The 19,796-nt window shown below is 40.8% G+C and overlaps 1 protein-coding gene across 7 annotated transcripts in view; it reads left to right on the top strand.

Annotated features, from left to right (window-relative positions):
- The window catches only part of DOCK11 (dedicator of cytokinesis 11), an 84,984-nt gene extending 66,599 nt beyond the window's left edge, over positions 1-18,385 (top strand). For 5 of the 7 annotated variants that reach the window (XM_042807157.1, XM_042807160.1, XM_042807158.1 and 2 more), the window contains 11 exons: positions 1,430-1,645; positions 1,725-1,782; positions 3,245-3,351; positions 4,346-4,468; positions 5,352-5,465; positions 7,248-7,394; positions 8,443-8,653; positions 8,995-9,185; positions 9,829-9,929; positions 11,377-11,515; positions 14,107-18,385. In XM_042807157.1, coding sequence (XP_042663091.1) covers positions 1,430-1,645; positions 1,725-1,782; positions 3,245-3,351; positions 4,346-4,468; positions 5,352-5,465; positions 7,248-7,394; positions 8,443-8,653; positions 8,995-9,185; positions 9,829-9,929; positions 11,377-11,515; positions 14,107-14,229 — 1,530 coding nt within the window. In that variant the 3' untranslated portion in view covers positions 14,230-18,385. Of the gene's footprint in view, positions 1-1,429; positions 1,646-1,724; positions 1,787-3,244; positions 3,352-4,345; positions 4,469-5,351; positions 5,466-7,247; positions 7,395-8,442; positions 8,654-8,994; positions 9,186-9,828; positions 9,930-11,376; positions 11,516-13,999; positions 14,013-14,106 lie in introns of those variants that run through there. The other 2 variants (XM_042807161.1, XR_006166933.1) reach the window with 2 other exon arrangements.
- Positions 18,386-19,796: the final 1,411 nt, after the last annotated feature.

Here is a 19,796-nt window from a genome sequence, read left to right as displayed (position 1 = left end):
AAGAACTTGCAGCTTTGAGAGAAATTATAAGGGAGGGTCTGGTACTTGTTGCCTGAAGGTAATAAATTGCAGGAATTAGTTTTAATTGAGTGTTAGTAATATTAAGAAAACGCTCTTTCATGGAGATTAATGGTTGTATTTCTTTGGAATATAATTGTCTGTCTTTGTGCTACAATTAATAGCTTCTATCCAACCCACTGAACAATATATCATCACTGCAGCTTGCTCCATTGCACACAGTGTAGCTGCCAAGTTAGAACAGAGGAAAATGGGAGGTGTTTTTACAGTTCTGTGATTATCCTATGACCTAAAGGTGGAATGGTAACTTCAGTTATGTGTTGAATTGTGCTATAGCAAAGTTATGGTTAGGATATACTTGGCAAAATCCTCAGTTCTCTTCTGTGCATAGATGTTTATAAGAGTTTCACTGAGCCATACTTTGCTGCTCATATTTTACATCACAAGACCATCATTATCTCCAGTTTATGTATTTATATAAGTGCAAGAGTACAAGAGAGATTTCAGTGCAGGGGAGAGGATGCTGTGCACAGCCACAGAAGATAGCTAAGGAGAGGGAACATGAGCCAGGCTTATTGTGGAGGAGAGAAAGCTGAAGGGGAGGACCTAACTTCTGCTTTCCACTGCTGAAAGGGAGGCTATAGGGATGAGGAGGTCGGGCTCTTCTCAGAGGTGTGGAGTGGCAGGACAAGATGCAATGGCCACAAGTTGCTGCAAGGGAAATTCCAACTTTATTTGAAGAAAAAATTCTTTCCCAAGAACACGGTGCAGCCCTGGGGCAGGGCCCAGAAGGGAGGTGGGATTTCTGTCCTTGGAGATAATAAAACTTGGCTGGACAAGCCTTGCTCTAACTCAGTGATGGCCCTGCTCTGAGCAGGAGTTTAGCCTGGAGCCTGTGTTTCTTTCTCTGTTTTTTACATTCCTGTGGTGGGAAGCTCTGCAAATTCTTTGGCACTTTAGGAATTGAAGAGTGACCACAACAGAGACTAACAAGCCGGATGTTGAATGACATGAAAAATACTGCAGGCATGGTTTACAGTCCCATCCTGGGACACTGGCATGGACGGAGCCCTTCTGTCTCGCTCTCACACCAGCTCCTCTGGATGCCAGAGCACCTGCCTCACCGCAGTGCAGGAGCAGCCAACCTGGCATCCTGCACATGACCAGGAGAGATTGGCCCTGTGCACACCCAGGCTGAAATCTCTCTAATTGCCTGTGAAATACTGTACACTGTATGCAGTGTGAGCTTAATAAGTAATGGCTAGTTAGTCTTATCTGCTGTGTTCTCAACGTTTTCAGATTGCCAGTAAGTGGAGTGTTGGCTGAAAGGGTAGAAATGGCCTTTCTTTGGCAAAGCCTGGAACACCTTTTATTTCTGTATTTGCTTCTAATTATGTTTGTTTTGTGTCAGGCAACTGCTTTTCCTTCCGAAGTGAAAGATTTGACAAAGAGAATCCGTACAGTGCTTATGGCTACTGCTCAAATGAAAGAACATGAAAAAGATCCAGAAATGTTGATAGATCTACAGTACAGTTTAGCTAAATCTTATGCAAGTACCCCAGAGCTCCGGAAAACGTGGCTGGACAGTATGGCAAAGATACATGTAAAAAACGGAGACTTTTCAGAGGTAATTCATGTAACTAAGAACATGGTGCACAACAAGACATGTACAGAAGCCATTTTAATTTTCCCTTTGTACTTTGCAGGCAGCCATGTGTTATGTTCATGTAGCAGCCCTTGTTGCAGAGTTTCTGCACAGGAAAAGTAAGTGCGTGCTGTTTGGGAGGCACAAGGTAGACAGTGCAGTGATGGGTTTGGGGGGGATCAGAATCTTTTTAAAGACAAGTTTCTCTTGATTTGCTAAATAATTATTCTAGAAACAAGCTAAAAATAAAAGAAAATAATGCAGTGGATAAAGCTCGAAGATGATTAGTATTTTTTAAGAAAGGACCAGTTGTTCATACACAGGCATTTCCTAGCCTGGCCAGGTCTGCTTAGACAGTCTTGTTGTCATGTTGCTGAGTGAAGTAAGAACTGACACATCATGTCTCGGTTTAAATGTTCAGTTGTATTTTACATTAGGAAATGTACTCACAGGGGAAGCCCAGTTAAAAACTGGCTGTCAGTATGTTCCTCAGAAGTATCACTACAAGCAGTGCAGAAAGCTATAGAATAAAGCAGTCAAAATTTAGTCAAAAAATGAGACTATAGCCTAACTATACAAATATGTAAAGAACAATCAGAAAAAAAGAGTGTGTTGTGGTTTAATGCAAAACAGGAAGGAAGGACTGACTTGTGTGTTCTCAAGTAATATCACTTTGCAAGTCTTCTTTTAAATAACCTTCCACATTTGATATATGGACCCCATTTCTCATTTCCATATCAGGGAATAATTGCTGAAATAGACATATAACATTTCAGAAAGTTAAGGCTGCAGACAAACTGATTACATGCACTGCCTTGGCTGGAGAGGTCTTAGGTGCCTTGCTCAGGGGACTTGGAGTCCCTCCGAATTCTGTACTTTCTGTTGGCTAAGTGGGAAAAATTGGAACTTGTTTTTCTGATACCTATACACATTTCACATGACTGCAGAGGGGAGAGTATGGAAAGTTGGCAATTCTTTATTTGTACCAGGGAGGCTGCTTACCACAACCAGTGGTAAAGGAGAACTTCTAAAAAAGAAGAGGAACAAATCCAAACAAATATCAAGTGAATACACTCAGTTATTTCTGTCACTGGCACTCTTTACATATACATAGACTGGAAAGGGTTCAGTAAAGGCTGAGCTACGCAAAGTTTTGGGGTACATAACTGAGCTAGGAGAACTAGGAGTGTGCAGTTCTGTTCGCTTACCACCCAGCTCTCCAGCATCCAGCAGTAGCTTTCTTCTTGCCTTCTTCTATGCAAAGATACACCCTTGGCCTTCTCTCCTGACTTGCAGTTGGTTGCAGCCAGTTAGGTCGGTCAAAGATGACTCCCAGATAGCACACTGGGAAATTTATTGTGTTTGGTGTTAGTTATGTACTAGGAATGACTCCCATGGCAGATGGCTGGGGCAGTTCTAATGTGTTCAGTCTCATATAGCAAATCAGAAGCAAAAATGGGAGTCTAGTCCCCTGCTACTTGTAGGACATCACTATTAGCTAGGCTGCTTCCCTGGCCGTTAAAGCATGACACATTTGAGATAAGTTATTCCACTAACCCATCTGCTTTTTTTCTGCTCTAGAACTCTTCCCCAGTGGATGCACTGCCTTCAGGAAAATCACTCCCAACATTGATGAAGAAGGTGCAATGAAAGAAGATGGTGGGATGATGGATGTACATTACAGTGAGGTGAGGTCCTGTAGTATAGTTTTAGACTTTGCTCATATGAACTGTAACAAATTATAGTTGCGCACTGGCATCTCTGAGGAAGACTGTTCCACAGCAATTCCCCAAGAGAAATCTGCACTGAAGGGTTTTCTGTGACAATTCAGATAGGTAAAACTGGTGTAAGTTCTTGGTTCCCTTGAAAGGCTTTTCTAGCACTGAGACTGAAAAAGCTACACCACAATCTTTGCCTACCGTGTTATGCAAATGCTAATTCTGCCAGCACAGGGCAGCACAGTATTTCCAAGGAGGGGGAGAATGCAAGTCAAGCTCTGACGAGTGAGAGGTCAGCTTAGGCTCCCCTTGAGTTAGGGCTGTGCTGCAGGACACCACATTAGCAGAACAATCCAGAAACCGTAGCAGGGCACTGGGGAAGTGGGTAGATCCTCCCATGAGTCATAAAGTCTCACAATTACTTCTGCACCATCCCCGTACAACTGTGTTGGGTGGGCCACGTGGCTGAGTGAGGTGGCCCTGCAGCCCAGCTGCCCAATTGCCCGTTCATCAAGACTAGGCTTGAGGGTCCTGAGCATCACATCCCACTGCTATTGCACACATGTTCCTTGGACGTTTCTTAGACATGTACCTCTGGCTTCCAGCGCTGTCATCTCCATACCCTCCCAGAGTTTTGACATTCTTCTGAATTTGGAAAAATCTGGAATTCTCCTGGGGAGGTAGCCAAATAACCAAGACATACTGGCTGGCTATAGTGCTAATGATTTATTAAGGATGAATGAACTTCTGAAAAATACCATGTCCTTTTTTTTTTTTTCTTTCTTTTTTTTTTTTTTTTTTTTTTTAATTCCAAAATTTAGAATTCCTTTGGAAAGGCCAGGAACACACAGGGTTTAAGCTTATGTAACTGTGGCTACTTATACTGGGACCTGTTACAGTATCTGAAGTTAAAATGGTTTTCTCTTCTAACTTTGTTATTAACAACACCCGGTTGCTCTTGTAGGAAGTCCTGGTGGAGCTGCTGGAGCAATGTGTAGATGGCCTGTGGAAAGCAGAGCGTTATGAAACAATTTCTGAAGTTTCCAAACTGATCATTCCTATTTATGAAAAGCGGCGTGAATTTGAGGTAGGTATTTTGAACCAGTTTGCATATGTCACATAATTTTCTAGATCGCTAAGGAAAAAACAGGAGGCTTTTTTATTTTTGCAGTTATGAGTTAACAAATTGGTGTCAGTGAAGCACACACTGTCCTTCATTGCTGGTCATTAAACAAATTAATTAAAACAATGGTCTGGAGGGTACCTATTAAAGCTAAAGACACAGAAGACTCGTATTTAGTGAATAATTTCCACCTTCCTTCCCCTAAAATAAAGCTGTCATCATCCCATATGCTCATCAAAGCCAGGTTCTTTGTGCGACTTGAGCATTTTAAAGGTTAAAAGTAGAGTGAGAACTGCTCAAAGGACGAGATCTGCAGGTAGTTCCGTGGCAAGGGGGGAGGAAGGAAGGAAGCTGTTGCCAGCCCTCCTCTGCCTTGCTCCTTCCCAACACCTGCGGTGGCCCGGGCTGCTCGCCCGCCGCACAGCGCTCCCCTTTCCCTGCTTCTCCCATCACCCCACACACCAGGACAGCATCCAGATACATAATTGAAGCGAGAGGAAGCCTTGATCTATTTTTTCATCATAAAGCTGGTTTTAATCAAAAAAGAATTTCTGGATAAAATACTGCAAGCTGCCCTACCCTTAAAGTCGGGGAACATGAGACAGTAGGCTCAGCCCTCTCTCTAGGGGTAGTGACATTATTGCAGTCAGCGGTACCCTTCAGGCCCGAAGCTAAGTGTGTGCTTAGGACTGAGGTTTTTCAAAGAAAACTGCAGTTCAACCTCTTTAGAAATTCAAGTTTGAGTTCACTGAAGGACTGTGTTCAGATATCTCAGCAGCTTACAGTGTTAGCTACAATTTCCTGCTTGCAAAATTCTGCTTTGACGATGTCAAGATTTGATTTCCAGAAACTTACGCAGCTGTACAGAACACTTCATGGAGCATACGCTAAGATATTGGAAGTAATGCACACAAGGAAGAGGCTTCTTGGAACCTTTTTCAGAGTGGCCTTTTATGGACAAGTAAGTATACACATTGGCTCACTGGCTATCCCTCACGAGGTGTCCTGGCCCCTGAAGCGGCTGCTGTGTCAGACCTGAAGCTGAGAAGCCTGCTAGCTCCTCTGGTGCAGCCGCTGGAGCGTCTACGTGAGCGTTCTGGTATTGTGCCCTTGAGGTCAGAGCTTGAGTCTCTCCGCTGGAGCAGTTGATTTATTATGAAGTTCATGATTCTGCCGGTGGGCTTTTCGTAAAATGACTCAGCAGTTGGGAAATGGCTCAGTGGGTTCAGAAAACACCGGGCTTTTTTTGTAATTATAGTTATTACAATTAAATACAGTTATTGCAATTTGGTGTGTGTAGTGTATAACCAGTAACAGTGTATAAACAGTAGTAGTAACATACATGTTCTTCTACAGACAATTGCTGCTCCCTCCTAGATATTAGTAGAGTAAAAGGTGATGGGAGAAACTGGAGGCAAAATATGTATCAGTGTTGGTTATATACTTGTAGAGATAGATGGTATTTTTTGTTAGCTGAGGTAGCGGGAAAAACGGACAAGATCTGGGGCTCAGAGTCCCAAGAAGGAGCGTGATCATATCATATATGATGAAGTCTTCTGAGCCTGAAAGCAGTTGTGGTTTTATTTTTTTGTTCTCCAGCTATAGCAGTTTATTTAATAGGGTATGTTACCCCACATCTCCCTTGTGTCTTTGAACTATCTGCTGCTGCTTATGGGCCCACGACCACGAGGGAGATGCAGGACCCCTCGTTAGAAAATGCTATGTAAATTGCATTATCCCTGCCTTTCCTCATTCCTTCTTTTAGAAGAGATGGTGAATACTCCTGAAACCATCTTGGATTTGTACCTTTGAACACCGCTGTCATTATATGCACAACATATTAGAACATTGACTTTTGCTGCAGCAAAGATACATTTTATTTTTGTCCTCATCTTCAACTTCAGATATGTAAAAAGTTAATAAGGTTAATAGCTAGCTTGGTTTTCTAGAAGCTGTAGAAATAATCGGATGAGCCCCTAAAATTAAGCTATGTAACATATCATCTGGACAACCAATATTTGATCTTTTGCACCATAAAGCTTTGCCAGGTTTATATGCCAGCTACACAGAGACAGATTCAACACTCTGTCGCAACCTCTCACCGAAACAGCTCGCCAAAGCATGAAGCTTTCATCCTGTTCCCATTATAGGGAGGACCGGTGATGCAGGCACGAACTTTGATGCAGTTTTGTCTCTATTTACAGCAAATACACCGAGTTCCACTTCCCTGAATACAAGAGGAATCAAAGCAGAGGAAACCCATTTCTTTATTTATTGTTTGACATCCCTTTCAGCCTACACAAAATCCTTCTCTTCAGATTGTCCATGTGTCTCTGCTATCAGGGCTTCCTCATATTATACATCTTTCTGCTCCTTCTCTATGCTTTGTTTTTATGCTTTTTCTCCTGCTTGCCTCTTTCCAGCCTTCTAAAAAGTCAACTGCTGGCCAAACCCATCTTCCACATTGTTTAGATTTCTCACTAGTCATACTCAAGCCTTTGTGTTCAGCAGTGATGCGTTTGTGATGGTTAAAGAATTTTATGATATTTTTTACACAATTTTTGAAGGAACCTATTAAATAGGCCAAGTTCAGTGAGACTTTAGGCAAGCCATAGCCTTCTAAACCTTCTTGACTTTCTGAAATATTAGTAGAAACTTGCTTTCAAAGTAACAAATCTAAAATAAAGTTTTCCAAGCAAAGTAACCCAGCTATTCCTCAGTACTTGTTTGTGATTAATACCAGGCATTCTTTGAAGAAGAAGATGGGAAGGAATACATCTATAAGGAACCCAAGCTGACAGGACTGTCGGAGATCTCGTTCAGACTTCTTAAACTTTATGGAGAAAAATTTGGGTCGGAGACTGTAAAGATTATCCAGGATTCTAACAAGGTAGACTTAAACTGCATGAACAAGCTAACAAAATGTTCTTAGCAGTGAATATCAGGGCCATGTACTGGAGAGTGCGCCGATGAGCGTGACAGAAATATCAGTTGTATTCTAATACTGGTCAGGGCTTGGAGCTGTGCTGGTCTAAGCACTGTGCAAATGGAGCACAGAAGGATGAGCTTTGCTTGTGGAGCTGAAGATGGGAGATGACTGAGCATCCCTTCCTTCTGCCAGTAGGAAGGGAGGAGCGAGCCCTCTCTTCCACCCACTTGCAAGCACCTTGCTTCCAACTGCCCCTCACATTCTCATGCTCCTGTGTGGACATGTTGCACAGCTTGACAAGTCTTGGCGCTGACCTGGCTCCCAGGTGGAAAGAAATGAATTGGGAATTATGAATGGGAAATTGCAACCCACATCTCACCGAGCCCTGTTGTTGGGAGGCATTAGGAGCCAGCACAGAGGAGCAGATAATTGGAAACAAGAGTTGTTGTTGTTGTTATTTTGACACTGCAAGTCCGAAAGAAAATCTTTCGTGGCCTTGCAGCCCTAGCTCCTTCCTTTTGCTATGCAATAATTATTTATGCTCCCTGCAAGAGCTGTTCACACCCTTACGTTGCAACCACGGATGTGCCTGGGTTACCAGAGACAATGCTGGTGATCCCAAAGCTTGCTGTGTGCAAGCCTGCAGATTTGCATGCCACAGCACAGTACTGTACGAGCACTAGCTCATGGCCTGGAAGCAATATGGGCATATTAGCAGGACTAAGTAGCTGAGGCATGTGCTGCACTGATGGATGAGGTGATAGGACTACCTGTTCCAGATGCAGCTTGGTTGGCACCAGATGAGGTACCTGTTTGTGTTGTGTGTCTGCTAGGAGATGATCTAGACATCCCAGCTGAGGTCAAAGGGAGCGTTTGGTGTGTCATTCACCTTCATGCAGCCCGGCAGGGTCAGCAGGGAATCAGTTTAAATAAGAACCCAGTAGATACATTAACCAATTATAAATTATTAACCTTTGTTCTTCTAGTGAGTAACCCTCTTATTTCACAGGTCAACATTAAAGACCTTGATCCTAAGTATGCCCATATTCAAGTGACTTACGTGAAGCCCTATTTTGAAGACAAAGAAATCTCTGAAAGAAAGACTGAATTTGAAAGAAATCATAACATCAGTAGATTTGTATTTGAAACTCCTTACACTTTATCTGGAAAAAAGCATGGCAGTGTGGAAGAACAGTGTAAAAAAAGGACCATTCTAACTAGTAAGTACAAGCATCTGAACATGAGACAGTATGTATCAGCAGCTATTTTTAGACTGCTTTAGCTCATTAAAATATCCCAAAAGAGTCAGAAATTCTCTTAGCTACTTAACCAGAATTGTGATGCAATGTTCTAGTTGAGAGGGGGAACTTACCTTATATTTCTATGTGCAAATCTTTACAAGTAAATAAAACATGCAGGTAAATTATAGCCTTGTTCGGGCTTTCACACACTCCAGCTAAAACTCTGAGGGCAAGGATCTGCTTGTGTATGTTTTATGAAGAGTACTCCTATTTGCTGTGTGACTTTTCAATCTATAAATTTCCCTTGCTGTTCCTGCTAGCTTTGAACTCCTTTCCGTATGTAAAGAAGAGAATTCCAGTCAATTATGAACATCAGGTTAATTTAAAACCAATTGATGTCGCTACTGATGAAATAAAAGACAAGACAGCAGAGCTGCAGAAACTCTGCTCTGCTGGTGATGTTGACATGATCCAGCTGCAACTCAAATTGCAAGGCTGTGTGTCTGTGCAGGTAAGGTTTGATGGCCCTTCAAAATTACGTTTATAGACACAGCTCCCAGGAAGTCATCTTTTCACCGTGCAACGGATTTGCTTTCCAGAAATCATTAACTACCTCATCTGCAGCCATCAGCCCGCCAGCGCAGCTTGCCCTGCCACATGCAGTGGTACATTAGCGGGTGGCTCATGGCAATAAGCATTTTGTCCCGTGGGGTTTACAGTGACACATCCAAGTGTAATTGCACATTAGTTGGCGATGGGCAACTGCTGAAATATACTTGACTCTGGAAGATTGTACTCGGGCACAAACAGCCTTTTTGTGAGCCTGACTTCTCAAGCTGGATAAATGACCTTAAGACTCAGATCATACTGCTTTTCTAAACAGAAATAAGAGGAAAGTATGAGGAAACAGATTGCATCTCTCTTTTTGTCTCCATTTATCTTTTGGTCTTAAAAAACCTTAATGGAGAAACCAATACTCGGTTTTTGAAACTTTAGGTGCCTCTGGTGGCATTAGTAATGCAAAGTTGGTGGCATTCAAATAATATGCTAATGTTGGGGGAGGGCGTAAAGATACTGTTATTCCCTTCACAACTGCCTTTAGCAACTCAACAGAAGTTCTGGCATAAATGATTTCTTTCTTCCTTTGGTTCTAGGTTAATGCTGGTCCCTTGGCCTATGCCAGAGCTTTCCTAAGTGACAGCCAGTCCAGCAAATATCCTACTAAGAAGGTGAATGAGTTAAAAGAAATGTTCAGGTAGGATTTCTAATGGAATAAAAACTCGCCAGCTGGCTGGAACATGGTACCTGCTTTGCTTATATTTTTGTCTGTCTCCAAAATCAGCAGATGCTGAGTCATTAGATGCACCTTATAAAGATCCAGGTCTCACGGGGTTTGGGTTTTTTCATATTTCTGAGCACCCACATGTAACTGTGTATCACAGGAGTTCACAGGCACAGGACTGTGGGTATTTGAGATTAGTATGTGAAGAAAGTATGTTTGAAAGCCAGAGGTCTGACAGTCTTGTGTTCAGGGATCTTTTATATTATGCATTGTTTCCCAATATTTCCAAAGGGACTTTTTACTAGATAATGATGAACTTGAAATATTTTAAAGCAAATCCCTTCCCACTTTATGGAGGACCATTGTTCTTGTTTCTGTTGCTAATTTTTGAAACTATGTGACTTGCACTGGCATTTTTCTAACCCTGTCCCTTAGGGTAGGTTTTACCTTCCACTTGAAAACGTCCCCCAAGATATAATCAGACAGCTCCTGCTTCACTTCAGGGTGATGAGCCTTTGCCACACTATTTTCTGCACCCCTCAGGAGCAACCACTTGCCCCCCAGCTCCTGCATTCGTTACTGGGTGCTGGTGACTCCCACTTGGCCCATCGACCACTGTATGGAAAAGGCAGCATTTGGGTCAATCCTATTTTCCTTCAATGTGTCGAGTAACCTAGCAAACCATGGAACGAATAAGGGAACAGTCCCTGCAAACCTGCCACACGGGGATGCAGAACAGCGGGAAAGCAGTTTTATTTTCCAGCCGTGCAGCGCAGCCAGGACAAACGCAATCTCTATTTCATGCAAAAAATATCAGAAAATCCCAGTCATGCTTCTGTTTTCATTGTAGTCTATAAAAAGGGAGAAATATATGTGTGAAATGAAGCAAAGAAAATGGGTAACGGTAACCAAGAAGGCAACATTACAGCTCCCCATGATCTAAATTTCTTTCTGGAGAGTGTGCCTGCTGTTAGCACCTTGACCTCTCAAGCACACGTGCTACATCACACACCTCCAGATCTGCCGAGCCCCGTGGGACCCATTTCCCCCCTGTGCCTGACCATGGCCTCCCTCTGTTTTGTGCCCCTGTGTGCAGCTGGTTGGGCTTTCCTGGGGTGTGCCAGCTGTGGGGGGTGCTGCGGGCGGGGGCGAAGGCGCGAGACCACTCGAAGGTGCAGGTCCACGTGTCCCATCCACTGAGGATCCGGGCTCAGGAGCTCCAGCAGAAACCCCGATACCTGTGTTGCTGTCCCTCCCTGTTCCCTGATCCACTGCGCCAGGGATGCACCCGGAATGTGACTTGTCCCAAACATTGGAGAATAGGGGGAAAAAAAATGAAATTTGCCTACCTATTTGGGTGTTTGCTTTGGTAGGAGACTGGGCTATTGTAATGCCCCAAGTTCGTTCCTTTCCTCCCCAGGAAGTTTATACAAGCCTGTGGAATTGCTCTGGAGCTCAACGAGCGACTCATTAAGGAAGACCAAGTGGAGTACCACGAGGGGCTAAAATCAAACTTTCGCGATATGGTGAAAGAGCTTTCTGACATCATCCACGAACAGGCACGTACTGCATGTCAGCAGCCACAGAGGTGGTTCTCTGTGCCTGAAAGCTGGCTAACGCTGAAAACTGGCAGAAAACTAATTGAGAACTTGATCACTCTTCAAGTTCTTTAGCTAAATATATAAAGGCGAGTAACTGAATGTGAAAAGTAAATGATACACTTGGTGGATTCCCAAAACCGGTTTCTGTTGATTGAAAGTCTCAGCCTGGTGTTGGTATACAGTGTGCTCCAGGGTGGAGTCTCTGCTGACATGTACCATTCATTTCATGGCTGCCACGATTATCAGAAATCCTGTGCCATGTTTTGCCTCGTGTTTTCTACATCGTACGAATCCTGTGACTCTCTGGCAGAATTTCCATATCCTCAGTTATATCCAGCTTAAGTTCCTTTTTTTTCTTTTTATTATTTTTCTTTAAAGGATGTTTTCTTTTAATTTTTTCCTAATGCCAACATGCTACTTATTTGCACTGTTAAAATATTTGTGCTAATTTATCCGACCAATGTTTTCTTGGATCTCTCTAGGAAAACACATTTGAATAGGGGCATCAGAGAGGTGAGAGATTCAGAGAACTGTTGCACTTCTGTCTAGTATCACATTGTGAAATTAGATGAAAACTGACTTTCTTAAGTAATCTCTGTACCTCTGCTCTCTCATTTTGCCTTCATGGTGACAAAAGAAAGCTCATTGTAGATTTCTAGTATCAGGCACACAAAATGAATGGTACAGACTCCATTGTGATTTATAGCACTTGAAATTTAGAATAGTGTTTTCAGAATCTCCCAGTTTACTCAACATACAGTCCATGACTATTAATTAAACATGCAACATTTTAAGTCACTAAAAATATATAGGCAAATTCCACAATAAGTTGGGCAATTGCTCAAACTAATGCAAAAATGTGCAAGTGGCAAAATAATACAACTGCGCCAGGCTGCTATTTCTAAGTCAGGTTTAATTTACAATAAAATAATTTGCAATAAGCAATGGGAATCAAACGGAGTCTTGTTATGGAAGAGTACAGTATCATTTCAGGGAAGCAGTCTCATGATGAGGCTGAATTATGTTGTAGGAGTATGAGGGAGGATCCGTTTGAGAATAAGTGACTCCTGCATCCCCTTTGCTTTTGTTAGATTTCCCTGCTATTCTGCTCATGACCATCATTTTCTGAGCATGCAAACTGCTAATTTTGCACATTCAGCACACTCATTTTTTTCATGTACATCACCTACCATGTATACTCCACTGCTGAACTTTGCTTAGAGATGTTCGTCCATAGGAGTTGCCACCTGCTTACTCTAAGCTGTTTGCAAGTAAACCTTTCCAAGACATTTAATTTGCATGCAGCTGCTGGAACTTTTGTGGTTTCTGAATTCTGCGATAGTCAAATCAAAACCAAATTGCTCAGTTCTGCACTGCACAGCACAATAGTTAAGATTATCTTTGAACAAAGAAGCATTGTTAAAGCACACTCTGTATTATCTTGATAGATTTATAAATTCACTGTCGTGGTTAATGGGCAAAATATTACAGCAACTGAAATGTCAAAGTGAAGGGCTCATTGGGGAGGATATACTTTTCACTTTCTTCTTGTATTAGATCAAAAGGCAGCTTAAAAGATCATGTTTTCAACCGTTGTTCTTTATGGTTCTTTATGGTTCTTTATGGTTCTTTATGGTAGATGCTGGCTTGAACTTTGTATTGCCATCAAATGACCTAAGTATCTAACAAATTAAACTTAGTGGAACGTGTTTTCCTCTTCCGCAAAATTACTCAGTTAAATATAAGAGTTACGTTACGTTACGTTAATTTAAGGTTCTCATTGCAAATAACATATGTTTTTCCAAATACTGTCAGTGCCCCAAAACAACACAGGCAGTGCACTTAGTTTGAGGTGGCAGGGCATATGGGTAACTCACTGGGTCAGCCGGTGGCCTATCTACAGATCTTTTAAGTTAGGGAAATGTAACCACAACAAATTGATAAACTGCGGCTGAACAGCTACAGGAAACGTCAAGAGAGTGGCAGAAAACTGGATGTCCAAAAGCTGTTTATGATGGCCAGTGCTCTCAGTTTCACTAATGCAAATTCAGGCTAACTAACTTGTTGACTGGTGAGCCACAGGGTGAAAAACAAATACAGAGTCAGCTCTAGAGCAGCTCTACCAGTCCAGTTGGATCCTGTGCTGTAACACCATCCTTCAGCTCATAAAGTATAAAATCTTGCCACACGGCACGGACGTAGTGAGTGTTTGCTGTATTTAGCTGCAGGTACTCCCTGTGCTTACCAAAAAACTATTATAATTTTGCATACTGCTAAGACATAATAAAAAATTGCTATGCAGAGAAGTGTTTCTTCCCTGTATGGGTAGTTGTAACTAAAAATGATCCAGTAATGCGCAGAACAGTGTATACATGATTGCTACAGAAATTGCTAAATTACTCTTCTTTCTCATTTCTTTGTTATGCTGCCTTTGCAACACAGCTCTGAAGACAAGGTTGGATATCTCTTTTGCATAACTTTTTCAACAGCTCAATTATAATAATGAACTGAAACTTCTACTGAATTTGTGACTATTTTGTTTTGTCTAGATCTACCATGAAGATACAATGCATTCACCATGGATGCATGACTCCCTACATGTCTTCTGTGCGATCAGTGGAACGTCTGGTGATGGAAGCTACTGTTCACTCAGACCCACTGCTGAGATATAAACATATCAATCATATTTTACAGAGCTTTCTCAGGAATACTTGGAACTGTACAAAGGATGTTTAAAAAAATCCATGATGAACAAAGATTCAGTTTCCCTTCTCCCCCCCCGCCCCCGAAGTTGCCATGCTTTCAAACAGGGTGCTTGCTTATTTTGCTGAGCAACATTGAAAGTGCCTGGACATTGCACCACTGTGCTTCTTTTCTACTTTTTTTTTTTTTTTTTTTTTAAGATAAATGTATAACAGGACATGGAAAGGCAGTTATCTAAATATGTGTTGAATTGCTGAACTATGAATTCAGATGATAACGGTACTATGTAAAGTTGTACAATGGAATATAATAAAATGTAAAACTACTTTGTAAATAGAAGGAGCATATAGTATATAGAAATTAGCATTATATCGTATTTGCTGCTAAAAGCTTTGTTGGACAGGGAACATGAAGGAGAAATTGTAGTCACTGTTTAGAGACCTTTCTCATCTAAACAGAGACGTGGGCTCCAGATGCCCCTGGATTGCACTCAGACAGTGACAGTAAATTTGCCCTAATCTGGACTAACTAAAACCTAAGTCAGAAATGTTAATTTTCATACATCCTCTGAGCAGATAATTCTAAAGTAAGCTCCATGAGAGCTGAGTTTACTATAGCTGATTCCAATTTTGGCTAACCTTTCCCAGCTGCAGAAGGATGGATTGTACTTACTGAGGACAACCTAAGGGAGATTTGTCATTTGATAGGATTTTTTTATTTATCACTCATGATCTCACACAAATACAGACTCTCTAAGGACACCTTAAATTGAGGTGGGAATTATAAAGTGATTTAACACCTTTCAGAAAAATTCTAATAATCTGTGAGAAGTGCTTTAAAAAAAAAAAAAAGTGCAGCACATCAAAATAACTCATACAAAATTGAGAGGTTTTTTTAGCATCGTATAGCATGCACGTTCCCTCCTGTTCAACAGATCTGTTTTCTGAAAGCCAGTTATTTTTGTCTGACAGATGGTTGGAGAAAATGTATTTTCCAGAACTCTTTTATTCCTTCTTCCGCTCCCCAAACCTTTAATACGTTATTTCTGTCTCATTTTAATAAGACACTTTCAGATGCAGGAAGAAGAAAACAGATCAGAAAATCTTTTATCCAGCAACATTTTTAACATACATGTTTTTCAAAATCCTGTCCATTGTAAATATGGTTCCAGTAGTTCATATGGGAAGGGTGGGGGTTTTTAAGGATATGTAAAAAAATGTCATAATAAAAGGACTCCGGCTGGCTCTTTAGCTTGGCTATAGTGTCTATAAAATGTTAAGCTTCTCATTTCTGTAACAAAAAGTATCTTCAAATACTAACTGGACCGCATTTCAAAATGTTTATTATGCATGGTTCTGAATACCTAAAATTAATTGTATTATGAGAACATAATGTTGTGATCCATAAATTCAGCCATTAGCTGTTGCAAGCAAAATACAGATGTGCCTATGTAACAAACAGACCACATTTCTGCTTGTGTGTGCTTTTATGCCAGGCAGGCTCTAAATTTAGCTTAACAGAAAGAGGAAGAGAGACCAGTATGTTTAAATATGGTTACTACCTTATTGATTTTCATCTTTCAACAAATATTTGAAGGCAGGTAGTGAGAGTTTTCCAAATTACTTTACTAGAAGGTGATGAAGCTGTTTAACAGTGGATACATTATGAGATTTTTTTTTTTTTGGATCTAGTTAAACTTGAAACATCAGTGCTGAAGGCGTATCTTGAATACAATCAGCAATGATGAGATGTGGACATCCAAAAGCTCTTGCACTATAGCTGTTTTAAATACTATAACTAACCTAATAGTTTTCCTGGAATTGTAGTGAAATTCTTATTCATGTTTTTTGATGTCTTTAATGTTCTGAAATAACATTGTTAGCTGAAATTTTCAATTGCTATTTCTTATTTTTACTGGAATTCCAGTGAAGTTCTTATATCTTTGGGTGTCTTTAATGGTCCAAGATTAATTTTTGTCTGAACTTCTCAGTTTATTGTTGGTATTGGAGTTCTCCTGTCATTTCAGTTTAATATACTGGGAATCTGTCTTAGTAATGCAGCCAAAAAAAGTATTTAATACCAGTCCAATTAGAATATACACAGTCAGTACAGTTTAGAATGCACGCTTATATGCAGTTTTGATGATTAACAAAAATGATCATGCCCAGAGGATTTGTCTTCTGTCCTGCAGGTAAATAATTTGACTGGATTTTTAACAGAAAAATCTCAAAGGAAAATTTGTCCTTTTTAGATGGGTTATAAAAATAGTGGTAACAAATCAGCTTGGTTTTTCTTTACATTTTCACCAATCTAGAAATGATAGGGAGTGGTCATTAGATACTTTACAGCTGTATCTGGACAATGATGCCAAGAAGGTATTCACATTTTCTCATCCTATCCTTTTCCTACATAATTGTCCCAGTTTGAAGTAATTCTCCAATTTTTTTTCTTATTTCTGGCTGAAATAGCTTACTTCACAGATATATCTGGGGAGTGTACTATATATGTGCCTGTTTTATGTAGCTGGTACTCACACTGGGTACTTCCTACTTGCTACCTTTTTTTTTTGAAGAATATAAATGTTTTTTGCTCATTAACACTTTTGTTTTTCTTGTATCACCTAAGGAATGGTGGGAGTTTTTTGGTCTGTAAAATTTAGTAGACAGATTGCCAATTACAACCTGGCATGGACTCATTCGGGATCAGTGTAGCTACAAGTACATATTTCATATGTACACCTCTAACTACTTTTGCTGCAAAACAGCTGTATAACACATCAAGTTTTCAGAAGGGGTACATTGGTAATTTTGCATAAAAGGAGAAGAAACAGGATAAAGTGTCTGTCCGTGAGGATTAAGAGCGTTCAGCTACTCAGTAACAGGACTGGTTTAGATAATGGTGTGTGTTAGAGCCAGATTGTTTGCAAATAGGACATACAGAGCAATGTGAGGTCTGCCAGCACTTTATGTACAAGAACATGCTTTTAGAGATTTATACACCCAGATAGAGTAAACAAAGTGTAAACATTTACTCTCTTCTTTGACTTACTGCTTTTTTCTCTGAAGAGAGATTAGAAAGTAGTACTCTGAAGACAAATAACCTCAGAGTTGCATTTTTTTTCCCCAAAAAAAATCTGGAATGTAGAATTTACTGCAGCCTAGTATATATTTCTACATGGTACTCCATGTTCTACATTTCTTCTGATAACAGAAATTTTCATGACATAGGCCAAAAAAAGGAAAATCATGGATGTGAGACTACCTGTAGTGTGTAACGTGTTTATTTTGTTCCAGAAGCCTTTTGAACATACGCCACATGGTATTTTGATATAGAAGAAGAGTTTATGTAAACATAATACCTTTTGTCTCAAAGTATATAAAATACGTTTGTTTTCCCTTCCTGTAGAGACAGAGTCCCCTGGACTTCACAGCAGGCTTCAGAATAACCCTACAGTTTGATGTAGCACAGCCCAAAAGAACTGGAGGAAAACATAAGTGGAAGCCATGGGCTCAGAAGCCTCGTACAAATTAAATCACATCTTACTCAGTTTACCCACTTGAGGAGAGCAGCATGTGTTCGTTTGATGTTCACTGAGCTGAGTTCTTCTAACTGAACAAAGGGTTTCTACTGGATTGAGGAACACTGTGTACAGCTAATTATCGTGCAACCATAGACTGTAGTACTTAACATTTAAATAATATGCTTGTGTCAAGCAATGGTGAACCAGTTATGATATACACCTAATATTTCAGCTATTCTGGATGTAAATGACTCTCTCTTCATGTAAATTTAACACCTGCTACTACATATTCATAACAGAATTGCTTTTATTGTGTATGCTGTATATACGTGTGTTGTACAAGCCCTGTTTAACATTCTGTGTGTGATGATAGAACGGTACGTCCCGTTTGCCTTGGTTGGTAGCTGATGTACCTGTGACACCAAGTAATACACAGCGCTGCTCCAGAGCTTTCTGAGACCAGTGGTCCTATGTTGCTCTTTTTAGTCTTTTTTCCCTGAAGAATCAATCATTTTGACAAGAAGCCAGGGCAAAATCACATTTCAGTCGATCCAGATAAAAGAGTTTATCCCAAGTTAAAATAAAAGACTACAAAACCAGGAAAAGTAATTGTTTCAATAAACATGTTTTGCTTAGGGGATTTTTTTTTTTCCTTCGCAGAACAGGATGAGTGGTCTGAAGCTAATACCAGTGTAAGATTCATGGGACTAAAACCTAGTCAAATGAGCTATCACGTATGCAGCCTCTAAAGAAGATTGCTGTAATAATTCCTCAAATACATAAGTGCACCAAACGAAACTGTTAACACTAAATTATTCAGCAGCAAATAGAAGATGTTGATTCAGAAATCCTGAAGGAACACAAATGCCACACATCCAGCTCGGAGGATCCCGAAACCATGATTCATTGGGAAACCTGACACAGACACAGAAATGCATGTAAAGTTATAAATAGAAATAAGATGTGACTCACTAGTAAGGAAATGTCCCAGCAAATCACCCTACTTTCCTAAAGAATATTCAGTAAGTCTGTGATTAGGTTTTTGCTCTATTTTGTAGTTCCAATTTTAAACCCCAGACTGTTGCTCTTTGGGAATGTATTTATTGTCACTCTTCTCCAACGAGCTCAGCTCAAATGGCTAGTATACCAACTAATATGCTAAGCTCAGGCAGTCGTACTGGATATTACGTGATGTAATGGAAATCAGGTGTAACTCTCATTATTTACCTGACCAGTGGATAAAGGACAAACTGCTTTTTCTATTGCTGTCTTCTACCACTGAGGCTTCCTGTGCAGAGCTTTTGCAAGCCTTGAACAAACAACTGTAGAACCAGGTTCATGCCCTGCCTCCCTTGATGGGTAAAGGAGTTACTCCCTTCCCAAATAAATAGATGAATTCAATAGTCTTTGCTGTTTAGGGAACTGTGAGCAGAAAAGTTGATGCATGGACTTGCAATAGCAATGTACTGGAGAGACACACAATTTTTGCACAAGCATACCTGGTTCCACATCTACCCAACAGTGCTCGGCAAAGGACAGTTTTCCTTCTGCGTAATTTCAGATTTCCGGTGATGCTTGGGCAGCAGCTCAGAGCGACTGCAGAGTTCATGACCGTTAGGACACACACATCACAAAACGTTAGACGTCCTCCAAAGAACACTGAGGTCGAAAAGGGAGAGGTCCCGTGAGTCAGACTGGGTTTTTTCGGCTCACAATTTTGTATTTTTGTGCCTCAGATCCAGCTGTATTCTAATTGAGCCTTTTTTTGACCTGACCCCAGCCATCTTCTGAGGAGCCTATAATTATGTCAGCTGAGACCTGAAGTATTGACAGAAGCTGCTGCAAAATGTGAAATTAAAAAGGAAGAATCTCGCTGTCGGTGTGGGGCAACCGGGGACTCTTCTGCTCCCAAAAGGGACAATTCCCCACGGCCCCATGTTACTAATTACTGCTGCCTCTTGTCGGCCCCAGTAATCATGCAGCCACACCGTGCACCAGCATCATTTGTTAATCCGA

This window comes from Tyto alba, unplaced genomic scaffold (genome assembly GCF_018691265.1).
Source record: "Tyto alba isolate M040663 unplaced genomic scaffold, T.alba_DEE_v4.0 Super-Scaffold_5, whole genome shotgun sequence".
Classification (NCBI taxonomy): domain Eukaryota; kingdom Metazoa; phylum Chordata; class Aves; order Strigiformes; family Tytonidae; genus Tyto; species Tyto alba.
Note: the sequence above shows the minus strand (reverse complement) of the source record. Positions and strands in the feature narration are given on the sequence as shown.